Raw genomic sequence first — 18,259 nt, forward strand, 5'->3', positions numbered from 1 at the left:
ATGTAATATTTATACCCTATTAGCAAACATTAACATTCAGCCAGCACCTCAAAGCAATACAGAAACTTGGCACTTGGGGATTACAAGTTGAAATTCAGGCAGCCAGTGACTGCTATCAAATCCCTATTTTTGTTTGTTCGTCTCATCCACAAAGTCAAGAAATCAGATGGCTTGGCTTCAGGCCAAGGCAATATCCCAAACAACCTGTTTTATCATGCCTCCCATACACTATCAATCATCTAGAACTTGCATGCTCACACTGGTTGCCATTATGACAGTATAATTGGTACACCTCCCGGCATAAAGCTTCATATGCCCAACTTTCAAAAGAAATCTCAGTGAAAATCAGAAACTTATCAGCAACACCACCAAAAAATGAGATGGAGATCGAGTCACAGTAAAACAAAGCATACCTAGAAACTCTAGCTTAGTATAGTTTTGTAGCTGGCAAACAAGGTACCATAATTTACTGCGTACTGCAATGCACTGCATTACTACACTCTGACACAAACAGAGAAACAAGTATGTTTGCACCTTCTCATCTCTCTCCCCCTCTCTCCCCTCTCTGTAGCTGTAAGAATAATTCCTTAATTCCTTAACTGCCTGGTTGAAAGCATCTTGGCTGAAGAGGCATGTCAATGACACATCCAGTTCGACATCATATACTACTGGTAGAATCTTCATTCTCGCTCTTGTTTGAAGAAGCTCTAAAAATGAAATTGCTGTGGTCTCCTCTGTCTCCTTCCCTTCCGATGTAGGTACAAAATTCATATCAGTTGCTGAATGAAACTCAAAGTTGTGTACTATTACTTGATTGATGTCAACATTGTAGAGTGCAGATATATAATGCTCTGTCAGAGCTGTCAGTTGAGCAAAAGTCTACTGAAACCTTTCAACAGACTCGTGCCTGTTGATCATCTGTGTACTCTTTCCACAGTCAGGACATATAGAAAAAACATGTTGACTCTGAACTGTTTCTTCTAAACATAAACAGCAATACTAACGAGATGAATGAAGACTTGTTTATTGATTTTGCACATTGAATTGTCCTACTCCTTCAAAGTCATCAAATGTTTGTCTAGTACTATTCTGGAGAACTCGTTTAATTGCATTTTAATTAATGTTGCTTGCCGTGTACATGGCAATGTGTGGTATCTAACGGTGGCCTTACCTTACCAGCCTGGATTCAACCGTAGAATCTACTTGCACTTGATAACGCGCGCGACATGTAACCACGGCACTCGCACGCAAATAGTCTCGCGTAGCCAGACCATCTGGCTACGTGCAAGCGCACAATTGAATGCAGTGCAGTTATTACCTTCAGCTTTGCATGCGCATCCATGCCCGTTTCATAACCCACGAGCACATTTCCTCAACGTCTCGCGAGTGTCTTCTAGCATTTTGATGGTAACGAGACTCATAGGGTTAGCGCGCGTTGACGAAATATTTCTTACGTGACCATCGTGCGCTCTGTTTTCAGGCTATTTGCTGCTATATCTGGCGCTCTCATATCCAGCTTTGCCTGTACTTCAGACCAACCTTCTATCTTGATTGCTTCGCTACGCAGTCAAGTTTGCGTGGGCGTAACGCTACGAAGTGGTCCCTAATTTAGTACGTGTACTATACATAACTCGACACTACGCCTCCCTTTGCTTTCGGTGGTCCGACCACGCGAGGATAGCAACGGGACTGTATCACGTGACGTGCTCTAAACTCATATGTCACGTGACAAGTTAGCTTGTCACCTAATCTATTTTGCAAATGATGATGTGGTCGACTGTAAATCACATTTGAGTTACTCCCTGATTATTTCCTCTGAGACATGCGGAGACCAGTAAACAATTTCCCACCTCACAGGTGTCAGTTAGTGTGCTACAATAGCTTGTGTACCGACCCAAGAATATCGTTTTGGCGCGTTTGTAGGTTGCAAACAGTCCCAGTATTCTCCCTACATCGCAGCGAGTGAAGGTATCACTTTAGTCGCGTGCAGCGATTGCTTCTGGAGTAGCTTCAAGCTGACATCAGCCACGTAGAAATTTCACGCGTAGTCGCAATGGATTTCGATCGATTCCGAGAGCGCGATGATAGTTTAAGACAAAAGGGTACATGTACAGTAGCCTAATCGGTATTGCGTAGTCTTCTAGTCAACAAGAGAGGACAGAGTCTGCGCGTTGTCTTTTTGCATGCGACATGGCCGTACAGTCTTTGCGCTCGTTTCTTTACGCTAACTAAACAGTAAGCAGCATCGCAAAGGCCAGCATGCATAGTTACTGACTGTATTTTGCGCCTTTCTGTTCCAACACCGTTGGTATGACGGTGTACCTGCTGTAAACGAAAACACACCTGATCTCTTTTTGCAAGTCTTTAGCAATATGAAACAAACCGACAAAGGATGGGTTTCCCTAATGACATAATTGGTTAAGTTTCACGTGACATCAGTAGTTACTAGCCTCCCTTTGCTTTTCGGAGAGAACAACAGTTCCGTTGCTATCTGTTATATACGGGGTTTGGTAAATGGTTTGACTGGGATATCCGGGGGTTAGACATATACCGGCTGCAGGAAGGCAGACGTCGTGTTGTATTTCTAGTTGTTACGCTTGTTTACGTGTTGTGTTCTATTGCTATACTTCAAGTATACTACATGGTACCAGGAGTATGGAGCGTCTGAATCTTCCAGAGAATCTATCATTGACGGGAAGAAACGTGGCCATGGCATGGAAGAAATGGAGGCAGCGATTTGACATTTATCGAGTAGCTTCAGGGTTGACATCTCAAGGGGATCCTGTGCAGACGTCGGTGTTTTTACATTCAATCGGGCCCAAGGCTCTTGATGTTTACAACACCTTCGTTTTCGGCACTGAAGAAAGCAAAGACAACCTAGGTTGGAAGACGTGACGAAAAGTTTGAAGAATATTTCATTCCAAAACGAAACGTGACATACGAAAGACATTGCTTCTTCATGAGAAATCAATTGCAGGGAGAAACAATAGACCGGTATGTTACTGAGTTACGTACATTAGAGAAGACGTGTGAATTTGGAGTGATCAGTGAGTCATTGGTTAAAGACAGGTTAGTTTGTGGAGTTCTGGAGTCAAGATTGAGAGAGAGGTTGTTGAGAGAGATGGACTTGACGTTAGAGAAAGCAGTGGCGATATGCAAGGCATCAGAACTGTCCCAGTTTCAGTTGAAAGAGTTGGAAAGTGGATCCACCAGTACGGCAGGCGACCTAGATGCTGTTAGGAAAGAAAGTAAAAGGACAGGAGACAGGCAATTCATACGAGATTGTCCTAAGTGTGGAAGGAATCATCCAGAGAGGAGATGCCCTGCCTTCACAAGAAATTGTTTAAAGTGTGGACTACGCGGACATTTTGCAAGTAAGTGCAAGGCTAATGAAGCACAAGTGCAGGAAATGATGATGCAAGAAGAACAGCCTGCTGAAATGTTTATTAGTGCTCTAGGTGGCTCAAAGTCAGATGTGTGGTCTACGTCTCTGAGAACTAACGGCATTATGGTAAACTTTAAACTAGACACAGGAGCTCAAGTTAATGTCCTGCCTCGGAGTGTTTATCGTAGACTGACATCTAAACCAGTACTGGAACCGGCTAAAATTAGATTAATGCCATATGGGTTATCTAGACCACTGCCAGTAGATGGACAATACTTGTGTCAGGTGGAGCATGGAACAACTCACCATTTGCAGTTTTATGTTGTGCCGGCAACAGCTTCACCAATATTGGGACTAAATGCATGTCAAAAACTAGGAATGGTCAAACGAATTGCTGAAGTAGATAGAAATGACAATCAGATTGTAAAGGACGTAGTTTAGAAAGATTATTCTACTGTGTTTGGTACTCCAGGACTTCTAAGGGATCATGTCTATCAAATTCGATTGAAAGAAGGTGCTGTTCCATATTCAGTTTTTGCTCCTAGACGCGTGAAGCTTCCGTTGCTGCCAAAATTGAGAAATGAATTAGAGAGAATGCAGAAGATGGGAATTATTCAAGAAGTGGTTGAACCGACAGATTGGATTGCACCTATGGTGCCAGTTCTTAAGAAGAATGGTCAAATAAGAGTGTGTATTGACTTCAGTGAGCTCAACAAGTCTATAAGACGTGAACGATTCCAAATTCCTGTGGCTGAGGAGATTTTTGCTAAGATGCAAGGTTCTAAGTGTTTTACAACTCTGGATGCTGAATCAGGATTTTGGCAGATTCCTTTAAATGAAAGCAGCTCGTTACTAACAACGTTTATTACACCATTTGGACGTTTCCGATGTCTGAGATTGCCATTTGGCATTACCTCTGGTCCTGAAATTTTTCAGAGAGTGATGAGGCAGATTTTGGGAGGGATAGATGGCTGTGATTGTTTTATTGATGACATCGTGGTATGGGGTGTGAATGAAGAAGAGCACGATCAACGATTGAGGCGGGTTTTAGAGAAATGTAAGGCCAGTGGATTGAAGCTGAATATGAGCAAATGCCAGCTCCGGAAACAGGAAGTCAAATTTTTTGGTCATGTTTTGTCTAACGAAGGTTTGAAGGCTGATCCGGACGAGATTAGTGCAGTAACTTCACTAGAGAGTCCAACAAATAAAGATCAATTACGCACTATTTTGGGGATGTTTAGTTATTTGGCCAAGTTTTTGCCTGAATTTTCTCACAAAGCAGGTCCACTGAGAAACCTGCTTCGTGAGGATACAGATTGGATCTGGACAGCTGAGCATCAAAATTGTTTGTCAGATTTGAAGCAAATGATTGTTCAAGCACCAGTTTTAGCATTTTATAGTGCTGAAGCTAAAACAGCTGTCTCGGCCGATGCCTCTTCGTATGGTCTGGGTGCTGCATTGCTGCAAATTCAATCAGATGGAAGAAAAGCACCGGTTATGTATGCATCAAGAACGTTGACAGATCAAGAAAAACGTTTTTCACAAATTGAAAAAGAAGCATTGGCTTTGGTTTGGGGATGTGACCGATTTGAATCATTTCTGTTGGGTCGAGATGAGCCATTTACCATTGAAACAGACCATAAACCTTTAGTCACTATTTTGAACAAGCAAGACTTAGATCAAAGTCCTCCGCGGATTCAACGTTTTAAGATGCGTATGATGAAATTTAACTTTCAAGTTGTCTATGTTCCTGGGAGAGAGTTGCAGGTAGCTGATGCGTTGTCTAGACGACCACAAAGTCCTGCTAATGTAGATAGCATGGTGGATGAGTCGATAAAGGCGGTTGAAGAACACGTTGAGGGAATTAGAGATGCATTACCAGCATCAAAAGATGGTCTATTGAGGATCGAGGAGGCAACTCGTCAAGATTTAGATATGCAAGAGTTGATCAGGGTTGTCAATGCAGGATGGCCGAATCGGGTTACTCAGGTTGTTGCTGTTATTCGCCCGTTTTGGAGCCATAAGGATTTATTGACTGTGGTTGACGGGTTACTGTTGAGGGGACATCAGATAGTTATTCCCAAGTCTATGAGAAAGGAGATGCTTAAGCTGGCACATGATGGGCATTTGGGAATAGTAAAGACCAAGAAACGAGCAAGACAGTCAGTATGGTGGCCGCAAATGAATAGTCAGTTGGAGTTAATAGTTTCCAACTGTACAACGTGTGCAAGATATGCAAGTGAGCAGAGGAAAGAGCCACTCTGTAGTACTCCAATGCCAGGAAGACCTTGGGAAAAATTGGGTGCGGATCTATTTGAAGTAGAAAAGATGCATTTTCTAGTGGTTGTTGACTATTACTCGAGGTATCCGGAAGTTAAACAGCTCACAGGAACAAAATCAACGGATATTGTACTAGCACTGAAGGGTATTTTCTCACGATTTGGGATTCCCAATGTACTGGTCACAGATAATGGACCACAGTTTGTGAGTGAGGACTTTAAGAATTTCAGCAGGACTTATCAGTTTATGCGTGTAACGTCATCTCCTAGACATCCACAAGGAAATGGACTAGCCGAAAAGACTGTGGGGACTGTCAAAGCCCTGATTAAGAAGGCTTGGCACGCAGGGGAAGATCCACACTTGGGATTGTTAGCATATAGAGCTACAGAACATGAAGCCACGGTGTCTCCTGGTCAATTGTTAATGGGGAGGAAGTTGCGGACAACCATGCCAACTATTGCTAGTCAATTGATTCCACAGTTGGTGGATAAGTCTTCAGTGAGAGAGAAAGACAGGGGTAGCAAAGCAAAGCAGGCAGCAGAATATAACAGAAGACATGGAGTGCGATCCTTACCAGACTTGGAACCAGGAACTCGGGTGTTGGTTCATGACCAAATAGGTGGAGAGTGGAATGTACCTGCGACAGTGGATAGAGAGATACAGCCAAGATCATACCGTGTAGTGACTGAATCAGGGAGTACTCTAAGACGCAATCGTCATGATCTTCGACTAAACCCTGAAATGGTGGAAGGGCAGAGAGATCATCAAGAGACTAATAGTAACCATCAACAGGCACTGGAAGAAGCTGCACAGCAAACCCCGGTCAGGTCTGAAGAACATATAGAAACCCGAACACGATATGGACGATTAGTGGAAACCCCACAGTGGAGGAAGGACTATGTTTGAAACAAGGGGAGATGTAATATACGGGGTTTGGTAAATGGTTTGACTGGGATATCTGGGGGTTAGACATATACCGGCTGCAGGAAGGCAGACGTCGTGTTGTATTTCTAGTTGTTACGCTTGTTTACGTGTTGTGTTCTATTGCTATACTTCAAGTATACTACACTATCTTCGTGCGGTCGGACCAAAAGCAAAGGGAGGCCTAGTGTCGAGGCTATACTATACACACATGACTATTGCAGTACATGTCAAACAAATCTTCCACGTCCACATACATTCTGCTCCACTGGTAGCCGGCGGTTTTTTCTGCCCTCTTGCAAATACTGCAGGTAGTGTATGTTCCCTTGCATCTAATCAAGTCAATATGTTAGTTACTCTAACAGAAAACTGCAAGTGAACATATTGTACTTGTAGTTGTACTTCCAGTAGATATGACGGAGTCAGTTGTCGTTACTTTCATATGCATTGTTGGCTCTGTAAAGAATGACTGGCTCATTTCAATTCTGATTGGCTTGCCAGAAATGGCCTGTCTCGACTTTGTCAATGTAGTCACTTGAACAAAAAAAATTGATTCATTGGCTGAAATAGTATAATTGTTTTGATGCGGTGGCAGGCTAACAGCTACAGAATGGTCGTCTCTCTGAGCTGTCACAATGACACGATATTCACTGATTTCACTGAAAGATTTTGTCTTAGATCTTTTGAATGGAAAGCTCCACTCGATGTGAAGTGTTGTCAAAGATAATTGTTTGAACCTCACGATATTTGGAATGGCTTGCAGACAAAAAAACTGAATATAAACTAAAATGCATACAAATAATCAAGGCTAACCATGTACGATTAGTGAATGATGTTCGACACAGACAAGTGATCGGTTGTGAAGTCTAGGAATGCAGGAGATGTTTTCCAGTTCATCTGCATATGTTATGTCGACAATCTCCAGACTTCCATTTTTCTGAGTTTGATATCGAGGGGAAATCTCTGGGTCTACTCTGAAGTTGTTGAGGAGCCATTCTACCTTCCAAACTTGATGACCACGATTATTACAAGTCAGCATCCGTCGACCGCCATACAACACTTCATACTGATTGATGTCCTCGGTCTTGTTCAATAGCGCTAAGAAATAAAAATCTATTAACTCATATACTGACCAATTGGTACCTAATTAATTACCCGATACTCGTAGTTTGCCAGGATCTGATTCTGTACAATTACCGGTAACATTATTGATTACAGTGCAATGGTATTCGCCAGCATCCACTTCAGACACATTGTACAACTGCAAACTTGCACGATGTTTTCCCTGCTGTGGTATTATTTCAAATTTGGTACGTGAATTTGAGTCAATTTTTCTATGATGCTTATACCACTCGACATGTACAGGAGCTTCAGACCTATACTGACAAACGAGTACGACTGTGTGAAGTGGAGGAATGTAAGTCTTCTGAGGATGGGCTGTAATCTCTGGCTTTCCTTCTACAGAAAAAATGTGCAACTAAGTAATCTATAAAAAACGAAATACAGTAATGCATACCCCAAACAATTAGCTCCACAGTTTTTCTTGTGTTATATCTCTCATTATAAGCAATGCACACGTATGTGCCGGCATCCTTTTTGGTCGCTTTGCGGACAGTCAAATGTGATCCCAAAGTATTAATGTGATACTCATCATAGTAGTCAACATACTTGCCATTGTGTTGCCAACGAATGAAGAGATAGCTTGTAGCATTGCAGTAGAGAACTGCTGGTTTGCCCTCTATGACAGTCACACTACCTGGTTCTTGTATAACAGGTGGAACTGAATCAAATACAAATGATCAATTAAACCAATGCATGATAACCGATTCGTAGTACAACATACCAATGACAAAGAGAGACTGACTGTCATTTCGAGTTACATCTGCATTACTAGCGACACAGGAATACAACCCAGAATCACTTGATTCCAAATATCTGATTTGCAGTAAGTAAAAGCCGTTCCATTTTATTGCCCGAATTCTGTTAGCATCCTGTGGCAGGGCATGCCCGTCTTTAAGCCACTTCACATTGACAAATTGTTCCAATCCAGTAACTTTGCAGAAAAATGTTGGTGTTGCACCTTGAGGAACACGATCAGGAGACAAAGAAACATCAACTGTTATTAGCTCATTGGCAACAGTAGCTTGTGCTGATACAATGAAGAACACTGCAACAACAAAAATAAGGTAACATACATGTAACAGCTACAATTAATCCACAAAAACACAAATACCTGAACTGATGAGAACGTTCACATATTCAATGACCAGATGTGATATCAAGAGCTTGTTCACTAGCTCCATTCCCTGCAACCAAAATCCTCATCATCACTCAAAACTCTACTCACACAAACACAAGCCTCATTTCCTTGCACTGTGTGCCTAAGATATACAGATTACTTTCTGCATCACAAATCACTATGTGCTGACAACAATAAATTCATTAGTAGATCAGTTCAAAATTTGGGCTGAGCAGTTGTCTTGTTATAAGCCAGATCGAGTGTCGCCCTGCAACAGGATTTTCACTCAAGGTAAACACTGCTTGGATCGAGATCGAGCCATACAAAAGAACATGACTACTACAACTGTTGCTATTTGCACCAAAGCAGCATGCACCTACTGCAAGGCGTCTTAGGAATATGCAGAACAAACAACAGAATCTGATATCCTGTGGTGCTAACACTCCCACTGGTAGCTAGGACAAACAATAGCTGATTAGCATACACTGATAAGGAAGTCAAGAGGTCAAACGTTAGAGTTGATTTCCAGGGAATACACAGTGAGCAACAATCCAACTTATACATAAAAACATTCTGTGTACTAATTAAGAATAAATGTCCATCAAGTAGTCTCTCAAAACTATATAGAAATGAATAGAGAAGCACTATACAGTACAATAGATAGCTCATACAATCCATTCAAGGAGGCAAGCAACTGCCCAATGACTGTATACCCTCGTAAACGTTGCATCTTGCTCAAGGAGACCACGCCCTAAGCTTACTTTCTCACTGCCATACGCATACGCGTTTGTTCATCTCCTGCGTCAACGCCTAACTGAACATACGGAAAATTTGCATGAAATCCGTTTACTGCAACCGCAAGTAATCGACACTTGTGCACCACCTCATCATGGGGTGGCCATCCTCACACGGAGGCTAGTCTCGCGTAGTCAAACCCCTCCCCTTTTTTTTTATCCCGCCGGTAGATATCAAGAAGGGGAGGGGTTTGGCTACGCGAGACTACACGGAGACTTCCGTTCCCTTCGCCCACGCCCAGATTCCCCTGATCAGTACGGCAAACAACCAAGAGCGGCCACTTGGTCTCTATCAAAAGCAACCGAGAACGTGAAGTTCAAGCCCAACAAGAAGGAAAACGAGGGCGCCCAACGACAGCTAAGCGTGATCGAATTTCGTGGCCAACAAAAGGCCGTCAAGTTTGTTGAGCAAACGAACGGTGAAGATCGTGCAGTTCCAGTATACCAAGCCCTCACTCAGTTCGACAGGTAATTGACGCTTTCAATACAACGAGTACTCCACATGCGTACTATAGTTCTCTTCCAAACATGCAGATGACTCTGTGGTTGCTTCATTTCCCTTGCTGCTCCACTACCTATCTGCAACCTGCATGCCAGACATTGCTTCGACCGTCATAGCTAAACACATTGTGTTGTTTGGCTGCGTACCTCCTACACTTGAACTTTCCGTTTCCCGTAGTTGTTTATCATACATATTGCGGCTCTTACTCGTTTCACTGCGTTTACTAGGACATATTCCGTCAAGATGTGCTTGAGTGGCGTCTCTTTGCTTTTATTCACTTTCCTACATGGAGCTTCAAGTGCAGGTGAGCGACTTGCAACGAGCACTGTACGTTCTTTGGACAACATGAGTATTGAAGTGTCGCCTAGATTTGGACTCCAGTGTTACTTTGACTCCAGCGAACGGTGTTGTATATAGGTTCGCTGGTGGTGAAGGAGCTATCCAGATGGTATGCAATACGAGTTTACAAGTCAGTCCTAAGTTTTATCAAGGCTCCACGCTGCTGGACGCTCCTACAGTCACCACAAGAATACGTGAGAACACATTAAAGATTGTGAAAATGCAGAAATCTGTAGGAGGAAGTTACAGATGCTGCATCGACGTTCAACAAGTCGAACACTGTAGTAACACCACTAGAGTCATAATCATAGGTTGGTGTACAATCACATTCAATTATCTCATGTTGTTGTCAGTAACATATTTTTCTATTGAAATTAGATGAGCCTGTGATATCTTTGCTCAGCACAACAAACCTGACAAAAGTCGTCGGCAGCAATGTCACCCTATCAGCAGCAGTGTCTGGAAACTTCTTGCGATGGCATGCAACTTGGTACTTTGGAGGGGAAGTGAAATTGCTTACACATATTGATTTCACACAGAGAAGGCAGTGGACCGTCAAATTGAGTATCAATCCTCTCAGCTACAAAGATCAAGGCACCTACAGACTTGCAGTCAGTAATCCATACATGCCTGTAAAATATAGCCCAAAGATCAAACTAGGAATACAAGGTAAACACTATTTAGCCAACCCTCAACAAACGTTATGTCAATGGTGAATGTATATAAATCAATAGGACCTCCTGAAATTCCCGTCAATTTCACAGTCTCGGGTAACGGCTCTCAACTGTTCCTGCGATGGACAACTCCTCAACCACCAGAGAAACGCAAAAACAACAATCCACCGGATAAATTTGTAGTCAGGTACCAAGTGAAAGGCACCGACCAAGAATGGAAAGAGAAAGTAGTAAAAGGTGTGGAAGAAGTTAGACTTTCTGGTCTCCCTCTGTGTACTACATTCAACATCATGGTCGTCGCCTGTAATACAGCTGCATGCAGTCTTCCCAGCCACAATGTTACATACACGACACGGCCCAGCCATTCACCAAGTAAGACTCTTTACTACCTGTTGATAGCAATCTATGTGCAACATTTGTGTCTATTCAGCCATGCTGTACAAAGATAGCGACTCGAGTACATTACTATTTAGAGATGGGGACAATATTAAGGAACTCTGTGTTCCTCTCTCCTACACTCCCAAGATTACGTCAGACGTATGCACTCAATTGCCTTCAACTAAGGCCAATCTTTCAGGAGTAATCAGTTTGGGATTGGACTGCCAACAAACATTTGATGATTTGGCACAGTGTGCATTCAAGTGTCCGAAAATTACCAAAGAATGTGAACCAACCGAAAAGACCATCTATTTGCGAGATGCCTGTGGACATCAGCACAATTCAGGTACAATATGCAGTATGGTTTTCATGACCATTTTGTTTCCACTATTGATCTAACCATAATGCACAAATATATATTCTGATCCAACTATAGATGTGCTATCGCCCACAGAACTAAGCAAGTCTGAAACTCACAGCATTTCAACTACTGTACTTGTTTTGGCCGTTGTGATCAGCATTCTTGGGACAGTTGTAATCATGGCTGTGATAGCATGGATCTGCCACTTCCGTCTAAAGCGCAGGAAACGGTATACAGTCACAGTTCAACATACCAGTTACTCATCATCCATGCTAACATCTTGGAAATGTTTTGTTGCAGTCGTCAAGAACGACAACGAAATAAGGAACATCCACTTAATAACCTATAGGTGTTGTATATAAAATGTTGACTACCTAGGCTATGTCTGTTACAGTCGTAAACTTTTGCCTGCTCTCTAGAGTGATGTTTCAGAATATGGAATGCATGCAGTTGCAAGTTAGAGAATGGCCTTCTATCGATCCTAGAGACAAGACTCCTGTTGTTTTGAAAAGTGTGCTGCCTGTCTGGCTACTGTATGGTTTCTAAAAGCATAGAGGACTGTATGTAAACAAATTTAAATTTACGTTAATTCTTTCAAAACCAATTTACTTATCTCTAATCTACCCTCTGGGCTGGATCAGGTTGCACACATAGTAAAAATATGTTACTAAAACATTAGTTTGGGTAAGTGAAGCGAACAGCTTAACTTCGGGCTCTATGTGGCATGCAGCAACAGGATGCATCTGCCCACCATGCCAGTATACCCCCTCTTACAGCCAATCCGCCCATACAGTTAGAAAAAAAAGTTTGGAAAATAAACGTCAAGAAAAGTTATTCTAACAAATGAATCAACCAACTTCCACCACCATCTGCCGCATTAATATCAGAAGACCTAACTGATACATTCATAGAAACAAGGAAGTCTAGCTAGTTACATCATCGAAACAAGGAAGTAGAGCATCAAAACTCGCAAGACTACACCGATCAAGCCTACAGCACACACACACACACACACACACACACATTTGATATCCAAAGCTGGCACGAGAAACCAGTAGGGGCCAGCTCTACAGACCCTAGAGACACAGTTTCTTTGTCACACTACCAGTAGCGACACGCCACATGCTAGACGTGTTACGTATCCTACCGTCATGTTACAAATATTTGCGGAAACTGCTGAAAAAAGCCCCGTTCCCGTGCAAACCCGCCAACATGCAGAATGCAGGACTTGACGCGCCATAGTGTGTCACCACCCCCTCTATCTCTCTTCCATGCACCTCCCACAGCAAAAGTTGCTGAGATACCAACCTGCAAGACAACAGATCACAGGAAACGCAGCGGTTTTCTCCCTTCTTCCTCCATACAGGTAATCTTCGCGTGAATCCACTAATCTGAGTCAATTAATCTCAGAGCACTCTATGCAAGGCGTCATTGGTCCATCATGTAATCTGATCTATATTGGCAAATTGACAAACAGTACCTCCTCGACCTTCGACCGTATTATAATTGCGCTTTCTTAGATCTGATTCGGTTAGCATGAATAGACTAACTAATTAGAGTGTCTAGTTTCAGGCAAGACCAACCACGTTGAAAATCCTTCTTTTCTCTAGCTTTAATTAAGGCCTGTCCACACTATAGACAAGAACGGATCGCAATCCGATTGCGATCGGATCGGGATAGCGAGCGTCCACAACTGCACTTTGAAAACGATACTTCCGCCTCATTTCGCTATCACGTGACTGATGACCGATGTGTATGTGTGGTTTCTTTGCTTGTAGAAAGCGTTGATACAGCGACGTAAGGTGAGCGAGAACAAAGACGAGTGAGGAGTGCTAGATGTTCCGACTACACGCGTAGCGTACGTGAAGGTAGCGCCCACTATTTCTAATTGATCGCGATCGAGGTGCAAGTATGGACAGCGTTGTGGTTGCATCGCGATCGGATCGCGATCCAGTTGCCAGTGTAGACAGACCCTAAATAAATAATTAGAGTGTCTAGTTTCAGGCAAGACCAACGACGTTGAAAATCCTTCTTTACAATGTACTTTCGCCCAATGTTCGGCATTGCAAACCATGCAGTAGGACGTACTTTTCTAGACAGATAAACATCGCCAGCATGGAAGTTTCCTCTGGCTAGCATACAAGACTGCAATTTTCTTGCTCCAATCCATGACAACCTTCTAGCTAGACTGGTTAGTCAACATGAAAATTAATTAGCACAGCTGCTAAATTTTAGTCAGTACGTACATGCACCCACGTCTAGAGGCCTTATAATTATCAAAGACTGGCACGGCGCCAAAGACATCCAATAGGTTTATTTGCATTAGAAATCTTGGTAAACAACAGAGAGTACGAACAACCTACTGTACTGTGCCGTACTAGCCTGCGGTAGCCCAAACTCGACGTTTCAACGTCCTAAACTGCAATGCACCCTTCTAAAGCATGTTCGAAACGCATTTAGCAACTTACGTCAACGCGAAACGGTACCTATGAGCGCATGGTTTACTTAGTGCGCATGAGCAATTGAAACTTCTACGTCTGTGGAATCCCCACTAGGTATCATTTTCAACTTCTAGAATCTACAGCGGTCGAAGAAGACTTGTTTGGGGTGAGACCACCTATACTTGACATTGTACTGTAACGTACGCAAACATAGCTCTCAATGCAAAATAGCTTGTGTGAGATTTCTTGCCAGGTCTCTCATCATTTCCTGGGTTCCTCGATAAATCGATGAACAGGCATCATGCGCAGTTTACAGGCGAAATACAACGTTCGGTCTAACTAAACCACCTAAAATACGCGCCCTCAGAGCTAGTAATTTTATTTTAATTAATTAAGCACTAGCTTTTGTGATAATTATTATTTTTGGGTATTCTGACTTGCCCAGCCTATGTGTAGACCCTAGACCAGACTGATCTGGTTGAGCAGGACGTAATGTATTCTCTAGCACACCCTATAGGGTGTAGTTCCGCACAACGAAAGAGAAGAAGAAGACAAGAAAACTAGATGTAGACAGATAGTAAAGCTACCTCTATACATTATCTCCGCCCAATAACTGAATTGTATAATGGGAATTTGTGATAATTACTATAATTAATAATATAATTTGAAAGCCTTACTTAATTTTCCCGGGCAAAGAACGGGCTAACTAGCTAGTACACTATAAAGCTTGTGTGTGTGTGTGTGTGTGTGTGTGTGTGTGTGTGTGTGTGCACGCGCGTCTGTGTCTGTTTCCCTCTGTGTCTCTCTCTCTGGTATTTTCTCCGTCCAATAACTGAATTGTATGATGGGAATTTGTGATAATTGCCTTAATTAATATCCCAGGCAAAGAACGGCTAATTAGCTAGTATCTTATATATAAGTAATAGACGTATTTCTCTAGTCGACTTTTTTGAAGCTTGCAATTATTATTATCTGTTTCTAAACCATAATTATTGGAAGCACTGCCCTGTAATTCGAACAATACACAGTACTTATACATATACAGTTCAGGGTTCTAGCCAGAATTTTTGGAAGGCGTAGCGGTATGGGCATGACACATAAGTCTAGCTACCCCACCAGCCCCACAAATGGTACTCATAATGGGATATTACTGATCTACTCTACCCTGTCAAAAAGTAGACACAAACAAAGGGAAATATGACCTCTACGCATGAAAACAATTGGTCAATTGTTAACTAACATCTGCTTCCTTCTCTTGTAACAGACAAATGGATAAAATGCTGTCTCTAGTTGCACTCTTTGGCCTCATCATGAACGCTAGCTCTGGATCTGGTAAAGATGTTACAAAATTTAGACATTGAAGTTGCTTGACAAATTTTTCTCTTAATTAATTGTAACCATCTGCTTAGATGTAATAATACTGAGTTCATGTGATACGTCACAGAAGTGTAAAGCATCTGACAAGCCAGTTGAAGCGGTGGAAAGTTTTTCTGCCCGATTTTACTGCCACATTTCGTCAAACTCTAGCAAAACAAACTCGGGGATAACTTGGTTGTCAAACGGAAAGAAATTCAACATCGTCTCAACGTTCATTCAAGCCAACAATCACTATTTGTTGATCAGTCATGTACAGACATGGATGAGAGGAGAATTTCAATGTTGCTGGCAAGCCAGATGCAGCAATAAAATACTAATGAACGTCTATGGTATGATGAACCAACACATTGAATAATTCCTATAATGATATTAACTTAAATATGATCTTTTGTAGTTCCTCCCAAACTTCGAGGGCTTTCGCCATCGCCAAATACTAACTTTCCTCTGCATTCGACTGTCACTATGATTGTAGAGATCAAATTCTGCCAGCGAAATCACATAACAAGCAAGAACAACTTTCACTGCCATTGGGTCAAGGATGAGATTTTAGTCAGTGGTGGTACGTGTAACAACGAAGTAAATACAACAAAGCCTACACAGAATATCACGCTAACAAAACCCCTCGTAGAATCCAATGATACTGGTTGCTATCAGCTACTGTTCAGCAATGCATATGGACATTGGCTTTCAAACAGACTGTGTGTAAATGTTACAGGTATTTCACGTTTACATGTGGAATTGTTGGTTGTATTTACTACTCTGCTATTCCTTTGTGTATACAGGTCCTCTGCCACGAGTCCCGTACTCGGTAACAGCACAAGCAGTTCGGTTGACGTCTGGGGATTCAGGCATCAATGTATCTTGGACAGACTCAGTTTCAACACTTTCTTCTAATCATTTCAATACTGGCAAAATCAGACATCTTGTTGTACAATACAGAACTACTGGAGCAAGAGTGTGGAAAGAAGATATCATTAAAACAGTCAATAATCACACTCACATCATTCGTCATCTATTACCATGTGAGCCATATGAAGTGACAGTAACGGCTGTCAACCAGTTTGGTTCGAGTAAGCCAACACCAATTACAGAAGTCACTACTACCCCAAATTCAACAAGTACGTCATTCAAACAATAATAATTAAATACCATCTACATTTCTGTGACTTCTCTAAGGTCCACAATTTATTATTGGGAAAGACTTGCAAAAGCTTCTGTTGAAGAAATACAACTCGGACCCATTGATGGCTTGCATTCGTACGAATATCAGTAATGATGTAATTCACAGCCTTTGCAATCTCCCTGCAACTGACTCTGGCAACGTGCCACATTCGGCGCTTCATCACGACAGAGTGTATGTTACGAACTGGAATTGCTCATCTTCTTTATCTGCAAACAACTGTTACTGGACTTGCCCACTCCTAATAGCCACTTGCCCAAGTGGCTATAATAAGTTTTCAATCAAACGCCAATGTCAACATGGTAAGCTTGGTATGTGTTGATATGCTAAAACTCACTAAAATTACTTCTCTTTCATAGAAAATCCCAAGCATGAGAAAGAAAGCCAGAACATAACAATTGCTGTTGTGGTTTCAACAGTATTGGGATTTATACTCATCTGCTGTCTTGTGGCATGTGTAATATGGTGCAAAAGATCAGCACTAGCGACGGTGTCTTGGAAAACGAGACATCATCAAACTAATGTCTGTCCATTGTTCTGCTGTTGCTAATTAATATGGACAGTACAGTGCCTGTTAGAAATCTGATGCCTGGAATTCTCGCAATCATGTGTTCAGATGACATGACACTCACACTCTAACACAGTTCAAGTATTTAACAAATGCTGAACCGTCATTGTGTATTATTGTAAAACATATAGATTAATATGAACGTATTTTTGTTGTTGATTTCAATTAAAAAAATTTTTTACAGTGCCTGGCTCAATAACATAATAGTCCAAATTTCTCAGAACAAATCCATTGTAAACACAGTCATTATGCAATACAACTGGAGTAACCAGTAACAAGGTACTGTACCAGAGTAATGATTCACTTGACTATAAACATAGTCTCATATGTCAATTAATTAATTAATTAATGCCAGTCCCTTTAATTAATTAACCTGGTCATAATATATTCAGAGTTCTAATTAAAACTGGGTATCCGATCCCAAGAGAATAAGATCCCCATTCTCATTCTAATTTCTCACAACAAATTTTAATTTTTGGCACACTAGCATGCCAACATGCAGGGTACACACCCACTTTCATGACTTTACATTTCAAATAACTAGCGGGCAAACCGAACGACAAAAAAAGGCCACTCGTGCATATAATAAAATAACAACAGATACCTTTTTAAAGATAATGCCTCGTGCTAGTCGTGAAGCTAAAACAAAATTTGTCTAGTTGGCATTGTAACGCACACAACCGTCAGATCAGGGATTAGACATCTCACCTGTATCAGACACTTTTAGCTAATCTCAACCTGCAAGTCTCAAAGTGCTAGCCGCTAGCAACAATGCAAAACAACCGCCAACATTCAGAATGACACGTGACCTAGGCATGCG

General features: G+C 41.9%; 4 protein-coding genes across 7 annotated transcripts; 3 read left to right on the plus strand and 1 right to left on the minus strand.

Moving 5' to 3' along the window:
• Nucleotides 1-270: 270 nt before the first annotated feature.
• LOC134176845 (hemicentin-2-like) lies at nt 271-13,252 on the minus strand. Of its 3 annotated transcripts, XR_009969376.1 has the most exons (10): nt 13,182-13,252; nt 8,820-8,892; nt 8,430-8,753; nt 8,103-8,366; nt 7,742-8,044; nt 7,400-7,684; nt 6,977-7,342; nt 6,844-6,918; nt 811-980; nt 271-746 (listed from the first exon to the last, which is right to left on the minus strand). XR_009969376.1 is itself a non-coding variant. In XM_062643518.1 (9 exons), coding segments are annotated over exons 2-9 (1,689 nt in total). In that variant the 5' UTR covers nt 8,890-8,892; nt 13,182-13,252; the 3' UTR covers nt 271-978. The 3 variants fall into 3 exon arrangements, 2 of the variants coding, with proteins under 2 accessions (XP_062499502.1, XP_062499501.1); XM_062643518.1 differs by having other exon boundaries at nt 271-980; XM_062643517.1 differs by lacking the exons at nt 271-746; nt 811-980 and having other exon boundaries at nt 6,693-6,918.
• Nucleotides 9,715-10,538, plus strand: LOC134177765 (uncharacterized). The gene is made up of 3 exons (XM_062644542.1): nt 9,715-9,739; nt 9,835-10,087; nt 10,349-10,538. The coding sequence occupies exons 1-3, from the start codon at nt 9,715-9,717 to the stop codon at nt 10,536-10,538; spliced, it is 468 nt and encodes a 155-aa protein (XP_062500526.1).
• On the plus strand, nt 11,386-12,891 carry LOC134176847 (uncharacterized). 2 transcript variants are annotated; one of them, XM_062643520.1, is made up of 4 exons: nt 11,386-11,506; nt 11,565-11,858; nt 11,949-12,102; nt 12,174-12,891. In XM_062643520.1, the coding sequence occupies exons 1-4, from the start codon at nt 11,425-11,427 to the stop codon at nt 12,220-12,222; spliced, it is 579 nt and encodes a 192-aa protein (XP_062499504.1). In that variant the 5' UTR covers nt 11,386-11,424; the 3' UTR covers nt 12,223-12,891. The 2 variants fall into 2 exon arrangements, with proteins under 2 accessions (XP_062499504.1, XP_062499503.1); XM_062643519.1 differs by having other exon boundaries at nt 11,949-12,891.
• A 2,371-nt stretch (nt 13,253-15,623) lies between the features above and the next one.
• On the plus strand, nt 15,624-17,625 carry LOC134177114 (uncharacterized). The gene is made up of 5 exons (XM_062643839.1): nt 15,624-16,020; nt 16,086-16,406; nt 16,474-16,809; nt 16,868-17,173; nt 17,231-17,625. The coding sequence occupies exons 1-5, from the start codon at nt 15,954-15,956 to the stop codon at nt 17,419-17,421; spliced, it is 1,221 nt and encodes a 406-aa protein (XP_062499823.1). The 5' UTR covers nt 15,624-15,953; the 3' UTR covers nt 17,422-17,625.
• The last annotated feature ends 634 nt before the right edge of the window (nt 17,626-18,259 follow it).

The sequence above is a fragment of the Corticium candelabrum genome, chromosome 3, assembly GCF_963422355.1.
Source record: "Corticium candelabrum chromosome 3, ooCorCand1.1, whole genome shotgun sequence".
Taxonomy (NCBI): Eukaryota; Metazoa; Porifera; class Homoscleromorpha; order Homosclerophorida; family Plakinidae; genus Corticium; species Corticium candelabrum.